The sequence below is a fragment of the Tupaia chinensis genome, unplaced genomic scaffold, assembly GCF_000334495.1.
Source record: "Tupaia chinensis unplaced genomic scaffold, TupChi_1.0 Scaffold141943_1, whole genome shotgun sequence".
In the NCBI taxonomy this organism is placed as follows: Eukaryota; Metazoa; Chordata; class Mammalia; order Scandentia; family Tupaiidae; genus Tupaia; species Tupaia belangeri.
This window is the reverse complement of record NW_006201797.1, coordinates 562,340-579,384: the sequence shown is the minus strand read 5'-3', so window position 1 is coordinate 579,384 and position 17,045 is coordinate 562,340. Positions and strand designations below refer to the sequence as shown.

The 17,045-nt window shown below is 40.1% G+C and overlaps 1 protein-coding gene across 1 annotated transcript in view; it reads right to left on the bottom strand.

Annotated features, from left to right (window-relative positions):
* PRTG (protogenin) overlaps positions 1 to 17,045 on the bottom strand; it is a 154,595-nt gene that overhangs the window by 52,004 nt on the left and 85,546 nt on the right. The window contains exons 10-11 of the mRNA XM_006163294.1: positions 13,672 to 13,977; positions 12,435 to 12,623 (exon numbers count right to left, since the gene is read on the bottom strand). Of these exons, the coding sequence (XP_006163356.1) occupies positions 12,435 to 12,623; positions 13,672 to 13,977 (495 nt within the window). The remainder of the gene's footprint in view (positions 1 to 12,434; positions 12,624 to 13,671; positions 13,978 to 17,045) is intronic.

Here is a 17,045-nt window from a genome sequence, read left to right as displayed (position 1 = left end):
TATAGCGAAAACCTCTCCAAAAAAAAAAAAAAAAAAGGGCTTTGTAAACAGTAGTGTAGCACGAAGAGCCCATAAGCCAAGGATGCAGCTGAATGGACTAAAAACTTTCTTTCTGAATGACAACTAAATGCTCTTGCTTCATCCTGTGGATTCAAAGAAGAGTTTATATTATGGACTTATAACATACATGAATATATTTCCTTTATTTTCTTGTTCACTTAAAAACCACCAAATCGAACCCACAGTTGGTGTAATGGCTTTGTCGCTGGACTTCCATGCAGTCAACTGTGGTTCAAGTCCCGGACCTGGTGGTTTAAATTCACTGCCAGGCACGTGTGCGTGCCCAGGATCTCAAGAGGAGAATGGAGGAGAAGGGATTGCGTCGTGGCCATCCCCCCAGGGGGTGGGTGATTTCTCGCTGTCTCTATGTCTCTCTCTGTCTGGCAAGCGCATGTGCCCTATAGCAAAAACCTCTACAAAACAAAACAAAACAAATCTAACTAATTTGGCAGTATCACAGTAGTCTAAAATGAGATGTACCAAATCAAGAGTAATTAGACTTTTAATAATGGGACTGTCTATCAGGGGACAGAAAATACTGTCAGATTTATGACTGGAGGCCTCTTGAGAGCTAACTCGAGCAAAGAGAAGAATAAATTAAAAACTTTAACATTTGGATTTCAGTACTGGCTTAAAAAGACAGTCAAAAATCCAAAGGTCCAATACCTGCTCCTTACAGGCTACAACAGCAGATAAAGGGACCAGGTGATGGCACAATGATTATGTCACTGGACTCACATGTTGTCAACTACAGTTCAAATCCTGGACCCAGCGACTTAAAACTCATGCCAGGTGTGCGTGCGTGTGTAGCCAAGATCCCGAGAGGAGAAAGGAGGAGAAGGGACTGTGGCATGGCCATCCCTCCTGGGGGGTGATTTATCTCTTTCTGTCTCTCTGTCTCTGTCTGTCTAGTGAGTGCACTAGCAAAACTCTCTCTTATAAAATGATGGTTATATTTTTAAGTAGTCAGAAACAAAAATTTTTTTGGAGAGGTTTTTTGCTATAGGGTGCATGCACTTGCTAGAAAGACAGAGAGAGACAGAGAGACAGAAAGCAAGAAATCACCCCCCAGGGGGAATGGCCACACCGCAATCCCTTCTCCTCCATTCTCCTCTCGGGATCTTGGGCATGCACACACATGCACCTGGCCTGAGTTTAAACCACTGAGTCCGGGACTCAAACCGCAGTCAATTACATGGGAGTCCAGCGACATAGCCATTACGCCAACTGCTGGTCCCTCAAAAACACTTTTTTTATTCAAACATGTCGAAATTATATGAAATTTGTCTTTCTCACTATACAAGATGGCAGGCAATAAAGCTGCGAAGCAGGATACTAAGGAGAAGAAACCTGAAGCCAAGAAGGCTGATGCCAGTGGCAAGGTTAAAAAGGGTGACCCCAAGGCTAAAAAGCCCAAGAAGGGGAAGCCCCATTGCAGCTGAAACCCCACCTTAGTCCGGGCGGGGCATTGGCAGATACTCCCGGTCTGCCATGTGTTCCAGGAAGGCCATGTACAACAGGAAGCACTCGGCCACTAAATCCAGGATCAAAAAGAAAAAGGAGAAGGTTCTTGCGACTGTCACAAAACCAGTTGGTGGAGACAAGAATGGTGGTACCCGGGTGGTTAAGCTGCACAAAATGCCTAGGTATGATCCTACTGAAGATGTGCCTCAAAAGCTGTTGAGTCACCACAGAAAACCCTTCAGTCAGCATGTGAGAAAGCTGCGAGCTAGCATCACTCCTGGGACCATTCTGATCACCCTCACTGGACGCCACAGAGGCAGGAGAGTGGTTTTCTTGAAGCAGCTGAGCAGGGGCTTGTTACTTGTAACTGGACTGCGCTAGGTCTCAATCGAGTTCCACTGCGTAGAACACACCAGAAATTTGTCATTGCCACCTCCATGAAAATTGATATCAGCAAAGTAAAAATCCCAAAGCACCTTACCAATGCTTACTTCAAGAAAAAGAAACTGTGGAAGCCCAGACACCAGGAAGGTGAGATCTTCGACACAGAGAAGGAGAAATACGAGATTTCTGAGCAGCACAAGGTTGATCAGAAAGCTATGGAGTCACAAATTTTACCAAAAATCAAAGCTGTTCCTCAGCTCCAAGGCTACCTGCGATCCGTGTCTGCCCTTACGAGTGGAGTTTATCCTCACAAATTGGTGTTCTAGATTTTTTTGCCAAGAACCTAATTAAATAACTGATCATATAAAAAAATGATATGAAATCCGTGTTTTAGTGTCCCCAAGGTTTTACTGGAACATAACCACAACTGCCCATTCATATATTTTTGAAGGCTGCTTCTATTCTACAGTAGCAGACTTGGATAATGGTAAAAGAGGCGGTATGGCCCACGGTGCTGGTCTCCTTGGACTGCCAAAGAAAACACCATACATTTCTTTAAAATAATTATTTAATTTTATTTATTAACACTATTGTTTTTTAATTTGCTACAGAGCACAGTACACTCGAGCGAGCGAGCGAGAGAGAGAGAAAGAGAGAGAGAGAAAGCGAGCTGTCAGGTCCAGGACTTATACCAGGGTTACATATATGAAAGTGCAGTTCCTTATCCATCACACCACCTGCTAGCCCAGAAATACCATAAATTAAGTAGCTTAAACAACAGAAATCTGGGGCCAGCCAGATGGTGTGGTGGTTAAAGCAGGTGGATCCCACAGGGTCAACTGTGTGGTTTAAGTCCCAGACTTGGGCAGCTTGAAAAACGCCTGGTGCATGTGAGTATGTGCCCAAACTCCCAAGAGGAGAATGAAAGAAGGGACTGAGGTGAGGTCATTCCAGGGGGGATGCTTTCTCACTCCCCCCTCCCCAATGCCCCCCTCCCCATATCTCTCTCTGGCAAGTGCATGTGCCCTATAGAAAAAAAAAAACTAAAAACCAAAAACCCAGAAATTTGTTTTCTCACAGCTCTAGAGGCTGGGAGGGCCACAATCAAGGTTCAGTAAAATTTAGTTTATGGTGAGAGTTCTCCTTCTGCTGTCCTCACAGTGGAGAGAAAGCTGAGTCTCTTCTTGTAAGGACCACAGCCTGGTGACCTCATTTAACCTTCACCATCTACTCATAGGCACTATTTCTAAATCCCATCTCACGCTGGGGACTAGAACTTAGTCATATGAATTTCGGGAGGACAAATTCATTCTACAACATTCATATGCCTAAAGGAGTTACTACCCAACCCATTAGAGAAAAAGTTTGCTTATTTCCGGTCTAGACGCTTGCTTCTCAAAAGTGAGCAGAAATGCAAGAATTCCAGACCTACTGAATTGGAACACGTGCTTTAACAAGATCTGTGAGTAACTCAAATACATATTAAAGCTCAAGAAGCACCCGTTTCCAGGCCAGCCAGTTGCACGGCATGGTGGTCACGATGGCTGGATCCCAAATGGCCATTTATGTAGTTCAAGTGCCAGACAGGCAGCCTGAAAGCCATGCTGGACACGCATGTGTGTGTGTCCAAAAATCCCGAGGAGGGAGAAATGGATGAGAAGGGATTGTGGCATGACCACCTCTCTCTGGGGGTGCTTTCTCACTCCCCTCACACGCCTCATATTTTTTTCTGCGAGTGCACATGGCTTCTAGCAAATTAGAGAAAAGAGAGAAAAAAAAGCACTGGAGCACTGGTTTCCAAAACTAGTGATTATGGTAAATCACTAGGAAAAAAAATTAAAAAAAAATAATACAGATACAAATGTGCCAAATACAGACTTTGTCCTGGGAGGAGAGCAATTAAAAAAAAAAAAAAAAAGACAAGGGCTGGGCCCCATGGCTGAGGGTTAAGTTAGTGGTTAAGGTAGTCTGATTCCGCATGGCCAACTGCATGGTAGCTTGAAAAAACACCCTGAGCTCATGTGCATACATGCCCTAAATTTCAACAGGAGGGAGAAATGCAGTGCGAACACATCCGACTTGGGGGTGCGTTCTCCTCCTTTGTCTCTCTGGCAAGTACAAGCTTCCTAGCAGGGGACCTACCATGTAAAACAAAGAATTTAAGGAAAAATAACCAAAGAACTGCTGCATAGGTCTAACAGTTTCATCAGTCTGCAAACAGTTTGTCTTTATTTATCTATTTATTTGAGAGGTTTTTGCTATAAGGCACATGCACTTGCTGGAGTCACAGAGAGAGACAAAGAGACAGAAAAGGATAAACCACCCTATGGGGGATGGCCATGCCACACACAATCCCTTCTCCTTCATTCTCCTCTTGGGATTTTGTGCACACATGCACATGTGTCTGGTGTGAGTTTCAAGCTGCTGAGTCTGGGACTCGAACCGTGGTCGACTACATGGGAGTCCAGCAATGTAACCATTATGCCATCTGTTGGTCCCAACATTTTGTCTTTAAATAGAGAAAGTTGCAGCTGGCAAGTGAAAAAATCTTTTTTCCTTTTAAAAAAATTATTTATTTCATTTTATTATTGTTACTATTTTCTTAATTTGCTATAAGGCACATGTGTTTACCAGAGAGAGACAGAGAGACAGAGAGTGAGTGAGAAAGCAAGCCATCAGTTCCAGATGTGAACTGTGGTCAGTTGTGTGGGAGTCCAGAGACTTAACCACTATGCCACCGATAGGCCAGCTCCCCTGCCCCTTTTTTTTAGGGGTTTGCTATAGGATATGTACACTTACCAGAGAGAGATAGAGAGAAGACCAGTGAGAAATCACTCCCCAGGGTGGTTGTGTTGCAATCCCTTCTCCTCCATTCTCCTCTAGGTATTTTGGGCACACACACAAAATTATTTAATTTGACCAGAGAGGGACAGAGTGAGAGTGAGAAAGAGAAAGTGTGAAAAGAAGTTGCCAGGTCCGGGACTTGAACCGTGGTTGGCCTTGTGGAAGCCCAGTGCCCTTAACCACCACACCACCTGCCAGCCCATGATATTTTTAAAATTGTTGGGTCTAGGACTCAAACCATGGTTTGCCATATAGGAGTTCAGCATCTTAACCATTATGCCACTTGCTGGTCCCATGCAAAAAAAAAAAATTTAGAGAGATTTTTGCTATAGGGCATGAGAGTGTGCTGGAGAAAGAGAAAGAGAGAGAAGGAGAGAGAGAGACAGAGACAGAGAGAGAGAGAGAGAGAGAGAGAATGAGAAATTCCCACCCCCAGGGGAGATGGCCATGCCACAATTCCTTCTCCTTTATTCTCCTCTTAGGATTTTGGACATGCAGGCATATGTGCCTGGCGTGCATTTCAAATCTCCTCCAGGTCTGAGACTCAAACCACAGTCAGCCATGTGGAGTCCAGCACCTCAACCACTACACTATCTACTGGCTAAGACAAAACATTTTTACTATCTTAATGTAATTCTACTTTTTTTAGTAACAATATAGTTTTAGAAGTAAATGGTCAATTTCTTTGGAAGTATAGGTTTCTAAATTTTTCAAATATTAATTCTAAAACTTGAGCTGAATATCAGTTGTATTTGGCATTTTTGAAATATTCAAAAAATTCTTCTCTGTTGGCAAAAACAAAGAAAAAATAGCTGTGCAGTCCTTTAAAATCTGTGCTGAAGTTTCAACTTGTTTTGGCTTGATTAAAATACAACATAAGAAAGGGTAGTAAATTTAAAGATATTTAACACTGAAGGAAGTTAAACATAATATGTTTTAGATGAGCTGTTCCCTTTCTTTTTCTTTTCTTTTCTTTTTTTTTTTTTTTGAGAGGTTTTTGCTATAGGGCGCATGTGCTCACCAGACAGACAGAGAGAGACAGAGAGACAGAAAGCGAGAAATCACCCCCCACAGGGGATGGCCACGCCGCAATCCCTTCTCCTCTCAGGATCTTGGGCACGCATGCACACGCGCCCAGCGTGAGTTTAAGCTACCGGGTCCGGGACTCGAACCGTGGTTGACTACGTGGGAGTCCAGCGACATAGTCATTACGCTAACTGCTGATCCTGAGCTGTTCCCTTTCTTTCGTTATAATCTGTACTCACACTTTGTTGGTCAGGGTTTTTTTTTTTCCTTACATAGCAGGCAATTTCTAAACTAAGTCCTTTAAGATGTCTACTGATTTCTTAAAGTTAAATGACTTTATTTCATGACTCTTGAAAGAGTGCAATCAGACACTGTTCAGAGGCCCCATTTCTATAGATGTGAACATTAACTATGGTAAAGCCCAGAAAGAACTGAAGAGAGGCCAAAAAAAAAAAAAGGGGGGGGCAAAAAAAAAGCTATCTTGCCTGTGGTAAAAACAAGCAACAATGTTAATGGAACTTTCTTTTTTTCAGAGAGATTTTTGCCATAGGGCATGTACACTTGCCAGAGAGACAGACAGACAGAAAGCAAGAAATCACTCCCCAGGGGAGATGGTCATACCACAATCCTTCTCCATTCTCCTCTAGGGATATAGGGAATAGTAAGCACATACCCCTGGCCTGAGTTTCAAGCTGCCGGGTTCAGGACCTGAACCTCAGTCAACCATGTAAGAGTCCAGTGCCTTAACCACTACGTCATCTGCTGGCCCCAATGGAATATTCACAATGATCCTAAAAATGGTCTATGGAATAAATGCAAAGTAATCACAGTTACACATAATCACAATGTTACTTTACAGAGTAAAAGTTAATCTGGACAGAATGCTTAAAGATGCTTATATTATTAGTTATATGTTGCTTTAGAATAGAATCCTGGTCTTTATAATAGTTACTGAGGTGGTGGTTAATATCAAGGGATCTGGCCAGCAGGTTGCGTGGTGATTATGGTGTTGGACTCTCACATTAGTTACTGAGGTGGTGGTTAATATCAAGGGATTTGGCCCGCAGGTTGCGTGGTGATTAAGGTGTTGGACTCTAAGATCAGGAACCACAGTTCAATCAAGTCCTGGACCTGATGGCTTGCTTTCTTACTCTGTGTGTGTGTGTGTGGGGGGGAGGTGAGCACATGTGCCCTATAGCACATGAAAAGTTTTAAATTTTTGGTTCATCAGTGGTAGCTATTGATTTTCTTCCTTAAGATATGCAACCACACAGCCAATCCTTATTCTATTATGGTAAAAGATAACACCCAGAAATCTCATTTAATTTTAGCAAGCTTCTGTACAAACTAGGTAAGGGACTCGAAAACTTTTAATACATGATTAACTAGGACTGTGTCTTTTGACTTCCTTTCCCAGCAATAATTACCAGTTCCAACTTTGAATGAAAAAAGAGAGGAAGGAAGAAAGAAAAGGAAAAAAAAAATCACAATAAAAAAAATCTTGTAGTTTTAAAGATATGCCAGTGATGCACATACATTACTAATAATTGTAGAACGTAAAGATAATCTAATACCAGCGTCCTCCATGTTAAATGCACAACAGCATTATCTAAATCATCTGCCCTTTTTGACTCTATTACATACTACTGAACAATTCAGAACAGTTTCTGACTGCTTATGAAAATAGTCCCTTTACAATTTGAAACTTCAGAAATGAAAGTCAATTTCTAAAATAAATAGACAAAAGAAAAAGAGAAAGGAATTATTTTAATTAGGGAACATAAGGATGTTAGTAATCTTGCTTTTGTTTATTGTTTGATAGATGTAACAAACATTTCAATATCCTAGTAATAACGGAGCTGAACACTGAAAGTGCCCCCCAAAATTACGTGAAAATAATCACTACCAAAATGCAAAATCATGAAGCAAACCTCATTCCACAATTTAGAACAAATCACACAAATACACTCAATCACAAGCTTAGTACTTTCCCCCAACTACTCCAAAGTAAATCAGTTCTAATTAAAAACAAAACTGTATTTTAAAGTCATTAAACTCAAACAAACTAGCAATATGTATTTCTACTGCTCTACCAGTATTTATATTACACTTTTATAGATATTTTTAAAAATAACTATTTTATTTAATTTTTATTTATTATTATTATATTTTTAAATTTGACCAGAAAGAGAGATGGGGGGATGAGAAAGCAAGCCACCAGGCCCAGGACTTGAACCATGGTTGGCCACGTGGGAGTCCAGCACCTCAATCACCATGTCACCTGCCAGCCCCACTTTTAGCTATTTCAAAAACCAAAACACTACATCTCAGGGAACTGAGCTTTGAGATTTCAGAGTCGAATATTCTAAAATACCTTTAATTACTAAGTATAGCTAAATTTAGTTCATTAAAAATTTTGAAGAAAATTGGGTAACTCAGTCAGTTAAATATCTTTTGGTTTAATTCTTGCTTTAAGCAGAGGTCAAAATTATTACATCTTTTTACATAGTACCTTACTTAGAAAAATATTTTAAAAATACTTTTCAAATGAATTAAAATATATAAATTCATTTGTCTTTTTCTTTCTTCAGAAACACAGAACTGTGTGCATTACCAACAATAATGTATCCCAATAACATACTTTTTAAATGGAAAACTTCATTACCAAAACCAAAAGGGGAAATAAAAGGATGTGTGTATAAGGGTATCACAAAGAGGATTAGCATGAAAATGAAATTTTGAAATATCAGTTTGTTACTCAAACTGACACTGAATCAGCAAACAGAAGCGTTTAAATTTCATTTTTAAGCCCACTTAGTAAATCTAGTTCCTGTTAGTTCCTTTAATGTGCAGAAGCTCAGGGAAAGCAAGCACTCACCATGCGAGACACAGACAGCAGTCCCTTAACCTAATGCCCCATAGACACATCACTCCTGTTAAACAGGCAGCTCCCGCCAGATGCTCTTCTACAAATGGTCACAGATGGTCAGCTGTCCAGTTACCAGAACACACTGCCCTCCCACATCCGAAAGTAAGGCCAGGACGGAGAGCTGTTAGGATCTGCCTGCTGTAAGCTTGGCGAGGTCCCAAAACTAACTTTCTAGGAAGGGCAGACTAGACCCTAGGGGGTCTTATGATTAAAAGGCTCCTTAAAGGTGATCTAGAACAGCTGTAAATCTTCACAACGGCCTCCCTGCTAGTCAGCCATTCTGGCTGCTACTTGGCAGCTCTGGGTCTAACAAGAGAGCACCTACCCTGAGCTGTGAGAGGCCTCTGATACCCGAACTGCAATTAGTTTAACCATTCAGTCTGATTTGAGTCAGGAAACATGGAACTATTTTAATAGACTTGGTGTACAAGGAGACTTCAAAAAGGTTGTGGAAAATGGCATTAAAGTACAAGTAGATTCTTGTGCAAATATTTTTTGAAATCCATGTATGGTTTTCTCATAATATGCATTTCCACGAACTTTTCAGAGAGTCCCCCTCATATAGGCTGTAACATAATAATTTCCCAGTTAATACACTTAAATGGCATTATCTCAAACAGTGTACTCAATGGATTTTTTTGTTTGTTTGTTTTTTGGAGAGGTTTTTGCTATAGGGTGCGTGCGTTCGCCAGACAGACATAGAGAGACAGAGAGCTAGAAAGCAAGAAATCACCCCCTAGAGGGGATGGGCATGCCGCAATCCCTTCTCCTCCATTCTCCTCTTGGGATCTTGGACACACATGCACACGTGCCTGGCATGAGTTTAAGCCACCAGGTCTGGGACTCGAACCGTGGTTGGCTACATGGGAGTTCAGCAACATAGCCATTATACTATCTGCTGGTCCCTCGATGAATTTTACAACATAAAAACAAAGGTAGTAATATATATGTGATTTATTTCTAAAGCATGTGCAGAAATAACAGTTTATAGTTTTGAAAGCTATTATAAAAAACTGACAAAAATCAAAGGTTTGTGTAGATCTAAATATATATACCTATATACATCAATACACATATACACACATACATCAGGTCGCTGGGAAAGTTGGGACCTCTTTTTTTGATGTTTTGCTATGCAAAAATGTGTCATGACTTCCCCAATAACCTAATACATGTATACACATACACATGAAAAATGTTTTAAAATTTTAAAGAGTTTTTTTTAATGAACCAGCAGATGGCATAATGGTTATGTTGTTAAACTCCCACATCGTCAACCATGGTTTAAGTCCCGGACCTGGTGACTTGAAACTCATACTGGGTGCATGTGTGTGCATACTCAAAATCCTGAGAGAAGACTTGAGAGGGGGTTGCGGTTTGATCACCCACCTTAAGGGGGTGATTTCTTGCTGTCTCTCTGTCTCTCCAGTGAGTACATGTGCCCTTATAGTAAAAAAAAAAAAAAAAAAAAAAAAAAAAAAAAAAAACTGTCTTAAAAAACATCACTTTTAATTACCAAAGTTTCAATAAAATGTTTTTCTAAACTTTTCATAAGCAGAACATTATTTTGTGTTTTTTTCCCCTAATAAATTATTCATCTATTTAGAATAATCTACCTGTAAGGTATATTTAAGAAGAGAATTTAGAGGATGTATTTTAAAAATTTATTTTCATTATTTTTCTTTCATGAGAGATAGACAGGAATCCTTAACAGAGTCTCATGATATTATGATCCTTCCCCTAGTCTCCCAGCTAGCCAGGACCACAAGAGTGTGAGAAGTTATCTAGAATGTTTGGGTCAACCTGGGATCCAAACCTAGGCGACCCATATGGCTTCAGTATCCTGCAGCAGCACCCTACTTCTTGTGCCACCACAACTGGGTCTAGGAATGTTTTTGCTGTTGTTTATTAAAAAATCTGCTAGTGGGTGTGCATGCTCACTGGAGAGACAGAGAGAAAGAGAAAGACAAAGCGAGAAAGCACTCCCCTCCTCCTCCCCCGCCCCCCGCCACGGGGGACTGACCATGCTGTAATTCCCTTTCCTCCATCTTCCTCTCAGAATTTTGGCTATGCACACACATGAACCTGGCTTGTTTCTTGGACTTGAACTGCATAGTTGGCCATGTGGGATTCAAACACCTTAACTACCACACCACCTAGCTGGCCCACTTTTATTTTTTTATTATTTTTTTAGAAGTTTTTGCTATAGGGTGCGTGTGCTCGCCAGAAAGAGAGAAATGGAGAGACAGAAAGTGAGAAATCACCCCCATGGGAGATGGCCACACCGCAATCCCTTCTCCTCCATTCTCCTCTTAGGATCTTGGGCACGCACGCACACGCGCCCGGCGTGAGTTTAAGCCACCAGGTCCGGGATGCGAACCACAGTCGACTACATGGGAGTCCAGTGACATAGCCATTACGCTAACTGCTGGTCCTAGCCCACTTTTATTTTTATATTCAGCGTATTTCTATTTAACAGTGAAGGACATGGAAGTAATGAGTGTGGCCTATGACTGTTCCTCAGTGACTGTCCCAAATCCTGTTGCTTTGTTGATTCTAAGTAACATTTTCTTGAATCAATGATATGCATATACTGGGTCTTTGGAAAAGTCATGATGCATTTTTGCATAGAAAAACAGACTTTCATGACTCTTCTGTAGAAAGGAAGAGCACATTAAAAAGCCATGGTGAGAACTAAATGCAGCTGACTCTGGTGACAGTCAGTTGGGGTAATGTCATCTCAGTATCAATGGTTTAAGGAAGGTCAACCTGGAACATGTGCAACTTCTCCTCATCATTAATAAAGCTGTGTGACAATGCTCAGTAGTGAAATGCACTTAACTTAATGCAGATTAAAGTAACAACCAACATAACAGGATCCTAAACAAAATGCCCCCTGGGAAACTATGGCAGAGAACCTCAGCTCTAGCTCTGTGCCCCTGCATCTGAAACGGGATTCCCACCACTGCTTCTTACCGTACAGGGATGTAAGTCTCAGGCTGCCCTCATGGCTTACACTGCTGTGCTGTCAGGGAAGGAAATGGAGATGCTCATGGTGGTACCAGCGTGCCCAGTCACCTTGCCTCCCTTCCGACGGGCAGTCAGAGAAAGGGAAAGCCGAGTGCTTCGTAAATTGTAATGTGCACAGGTGTTGTAACACCACCGGGGGGACTGGTCAGTAACCACAACTCAAGTGACTGCTTTTCACTTAAGGGTAAAATTCTACTCACACGCAACGAATAGCTAAGTGTGCATTTTACACCTTGATGAGTACAGATCTGTTCATCCTCATGTATTCATTTTAGATGTAAATTCCTTTGCTTCCTACTAAACAGGTTTGTATCATGAAATAAATCCCTTTTGCCCTGCAAAGACTGAGAGAATAAGGAATGAAATGGTGTCTTTCAGAATGCTGATAAATCCAGACAACAAAGTTCAGTGTTTTTTCTCCAGTGTTCCTGGGTTAGAACTATGTAAAACATAAATATTTACAGTTACATGAGTCATATGTAAAGGTCTCAGTTTATACATAATGTATGTGGATTATTTTCCATATATAGCACTCTCCAGCAAATTCTAAGTTAAACTTAATTATCGAGTATTACTTGATCCTTTGCTAATATCCCAATTACACATACCATACACTCACAGTAACTGCTCAGAAGTGAACTCCAGAAAGTGTGGATCCTCAGAGCCGGGAGAAAGAGAGAAAGATACAGTCACTCACCTAAACCACCAAGAGTGTAGAGAAGGTCACTGGTGTCTAAGAAAATAGGTCCATGCTCCTGCTGCCCTTCCTCTTTGTAGTACAGCTTGTAGCCCTGAATGGCAGCTGTGTCCCGAGCATCCCGCTGCCACGTCACAGAGATAGTGGTACAGTTCAGAGGCTCCAAATGTAACTCTGGAGACTTAGGGGCTAGAAAAGTACACCAGAAGATGTTTGTGCAAACACTCAGAATTCAACATGAAGACACAGAATGGAGAATCTCACTCAGTGTTAAGCCTGTAGTTACAAAAGTTCAATTTCAGCAATTAAACTTGAACCTAACTTTTCTAATACTATTAAACTTTTGAGATAGAATAAAATATATAGACTACTACCTAGAAAAACCAAGATGTAGTCATAATTACAAAATAATAGTTGTACTGTCTTTTCAAAGAGGCAATAAATACTAATTTTGACCACCCAGTCTTTCTCCATGATAAAAAGAACAGGCAATCAATGAATGATGAAACATTAGCATATGTGAATGGACTAGAATTCCCCAGTCTCATGGTCTTTCTAGTGAACTAATGACTTTATTTTTTTTTAAAGGGATTTATTTATTTATTTATTTATTTATTATGCTTTTTAAATTTGACCAGAGAGAAAGTGAGAAAGCAAGCCTCCTGGTCTGGGACTCAAGCTATGGTTGGCTATGTGAGAATCCAGCACCTTAACCACCACACCACCTGTCGCCCCCCCCAAACTGATGACTTTAAAAGTATATGGCAGGGCCAGCAGGTGGATGCTGATTAAAGGCGCTGGACTCTCACATGGCCAACCACAGTTTGTGTCCCGGACTTGGAGGATTGCTTTCTCACTTTCTCTCTGTCTCTCTCTGGCCAAAATTGAAAAAGAATGATAATAAATAAATTAAAAGTATATGGCAATAGTATTAATTAGGTCTCTGCTAATAGATATTTTTGGTAATTTAGTTTGATTGGGACTAATCTGTCCATGAAAGACTTGCCAAGCAAACTAACAGTATAACAAAAAGTTTTACACACTGAGTTCTAGCAAAAAGGGATTACTAAATTTAAAAAGTAGTTAAAATTTCACAGTACGCATAATTATTTTCCAAAATCTATAGACTATTTTAATTCATGAAACAACATTTAAAAATTTGGATATCATTTAGAGAAGGAAAGCTTATTTCAAAAGTAAAAAGACGGTATTCTTCCAATAGTCTTTAGAAATCTACCTTTCACACTTGTAGCTTTGGGTGTCCTGTGTGAAGTCCATACGGAAGACTCTCCTAGCCCCACTCTGGTGGCGGCAGTGATACGGACCAGGTAGACACTATCAGGTTTCAGGCCTTCCAAAAGGTACTCATGTGTGGTCCCCGGGAGCTCCAGCATGTGTACAGAAGTCTCAGAACTCAGGCGGAAGGACAGCCGGTATAACACGACTTGGCCCCGCCGGTACTTGGCTGGGATTGGCAGCCAGGAGATGAGAATATCAGTGGGACTTCGACTTGTCAAACTAATTTCAGGAGGTCTCAATGGAACTGGTTACAGAAGAAAACAGACTGTTTGTAGATATCCAGGTTCAAAATGCCACTTAACATAGCATCCCCGTATTTATTGAATGATCTTAATAGCAACACATAACATAATAAGGAACAGATATTTTCAGCCCTAGCAGAGGTTTTCAGTGACATGGAGAAAAAAACAGAATAAAGAAGGAAAAATAGTGAGAGACGACCAAATACTTGAAACCAAGGAAAGTAAGTTTTCATCACTGTTGTAACTATCTTGTAGTTTGGGATGAATATGGGAATACCTAATACTTGTACAGAATATGAGACTATTCCTCAAATACTTCTACCAAAGTGCCTTTGAAATAAGGGAGAGTGAATTATACATGGGTAGGGATGCCTAGGACTTTACGAATAAAATAAACTGGTAAATAATTTTTTGAAGTGTAAGAGTTGTATCTTAAAAATTAATAAGAATTTTGTGTCTCTAATTATAACATATGATATTGAATATAAAATCTTTCCTCCAATGATTTGAATAAAAATGGCATTCCAAGAAAAATGAATCCAGTACAGTGGTAGGCATGGGGTTCCAGAGTTAGTCTCTGTGTCTGAATCCTTTTTTACCACTTACTACTCCTGGCGATCTTGGCCAAATTAACTTCTCTGCGTCTGGGTTTCTTCACACAAAATGGGGATGATAATAATAACTCCTTTCACAGTCTTCCCCATCTCGGTTAATGGCATCTATCCAACTGCTCAAGGCAAAAACCTTGGTGTCTTCCGTGAGGTCAAACACACTCTAAATTCAATTGATTACTTCTACGCGTCCCATGCCATACCCTTGGGTCCATTAGCCTTACATCCTTAGGGACTTCAGCCTACCTCTGCGACAGTCTCCTGACAGGTCTCCCCGCTGCTGAGCTTGGCAAGAAGCAGGCAAATGTGTTGAAAATAGTTGGTCACAGTTGAAAACCCATGTTAAGTTAGAGCACCTTCCTGCTCAAAATGGCTGTTTCACTCAAAGTCAAAAATAAAGTCTTTATTGTGGCTTTACCATAAGCCCCATCTATCCACAGATATCTGATGGGTTCCCTGTTACTTTTTATCACCTTTACTGCACTTCTATCAATTGTCTGCCTAGCCAGTTCCCCATCTCCATTTCCTTCAGGTCTTACTTCAAATGTCGCCTACTCTGTGAGTCTTTCTCTGGTGCCGACGCTGTCTAAAATCTCAACTCCCTACAACATTTCATGTTCTCTTTTCATGCTTTTTCTCTCTTTGTTTTTCCAATGTCTCTCTCTTACACAGTATGTAATTTTATGATTCCTCTTAACCCTCCTCCATAGAAAAGTAAGCTCCATGAGGTTGGGAACAAATTGTGTGTGTGTGTTTATTACTAAATATTGACATATTGATAAATAAGTGTATATCAATATTTAGTGGATGAGAGAAAATATGTAAAAGGAGAACTGTATGATCATTTATATGTAAAATAATTCCCTTTCACTCTGCAGGTACAAAAAATGAGCCTTCGAGAATAATTCCCTTTCACTCTGCAGGTACAAAAATGAGCTTTCTAGGCCCCTAGAGAGAGAGATTTCTTCTTTTTCAACATGATATGAAGAGGCAGAGGAGGAGATCATTTTTCCAGGGCTATTTTAATGGACAGAATTTCCACAAACACAAGAATATATGGAGGCCTACCTTCTTAAAAGAAATACAACTCAGTGTCTAATATTTGGCCTGTTAACAAACTGAATAAATAATACTGTCCTCATTAAAGAGAACACTTTATTGTAGTTAGTAATAATTAGGATGCTCTCTGATTATCTAAGAATTATTTTTTTTAACTAATTTTTTAAAATTCCTGGTTTCAGAGTTCTAATGCCTCTGATCATACTGGGTGATAATATATATTCAATATGTCATTATATCTACTCATGCCTAGAGAAATTCATTTTTAGTCAGTAAAAAAAGTAACATATTTACACTTTTTTTTTTTTTTTTGGAGAGGTTTTCGTTTTATCTTTCTGCAAGTGTAAACCCAGTTTTCCAGCACAATTTGATAAAGAGATTTTTTTTTGCCTCACTGTATTGTCTGAAGTCTTCTGTCAAAAATCAATTGGCTATATGTTTTGGGCTTTATTTCTAGGATCTCTGTTTTATTCCATTAGTCTATATGCCTGTTTTTGTGCCAGTACCATGCTGTTTTGATTGCCAAAGCTTTGTAATATATTTTGACATCAGGAATGAGATGCCTCCTACTCCACTCTTATTGTGCAGGATTGCTTTGGAAATATGTTTTCTTTTATGCTTCCAGACAAATTATATGATGACGTTTTCTTTTTTTTCTTTATTTTAGTCATTTATTTTTTATTCACTGAGCATCATCACAGCATACAAATGTGATTTCCCATCCAGAATAGACTGCATAGTGACTTAATTATACATGTTATAATCGACAAGTAATTTTCCATTTCTCATTTTACATACATATGTATATATATTTTTCCCCTTTCTCATGCTCTGCCATTTCCCACACTCCTACAACACTATCTCTGGTATCTACAGTTTTTTTCCATTCCTTTTTTTCCCTATATTTTATTGATTCACAAATATTTAAAAATAATCCAACTACTTTCAATAGCAAGTTCAGCTGATCTATACATATCTGTGAATACATGTCTGAATTTAGGTGTGAAACTTTGAGTAGAATGAATATACTATAAAATAGCACCTTGCTGACGCTATTTAGCTTACTATGGTCATTAAACAGATCTTTTTAAATACATGTTTTAATTTCAAGAAAAGCAGTTTTAGCTTTAGTAAATAGAAGAAATGCTAAGAAACTTTGCTTAAAACTTTAAGCCGGGGGACCAGCAGTTGGCGTAATGGCTATGTCACTGGACTCTCACGTGATCGACCACGGTTTGCGCCCCGGACCTGGTGGCTTAAAACTCACGCTGGGCGCGTGTGTGTGCGTGCCCAGGATCCCGAGAGGAGAACAGAGGAGAAGGGATTGCGGTATGGCCATCCCCCCGGGGGGTGATTTCTCACTTTCTGTCTGTCTCTCTGTCTGTCTCTGTCTGTCTGGT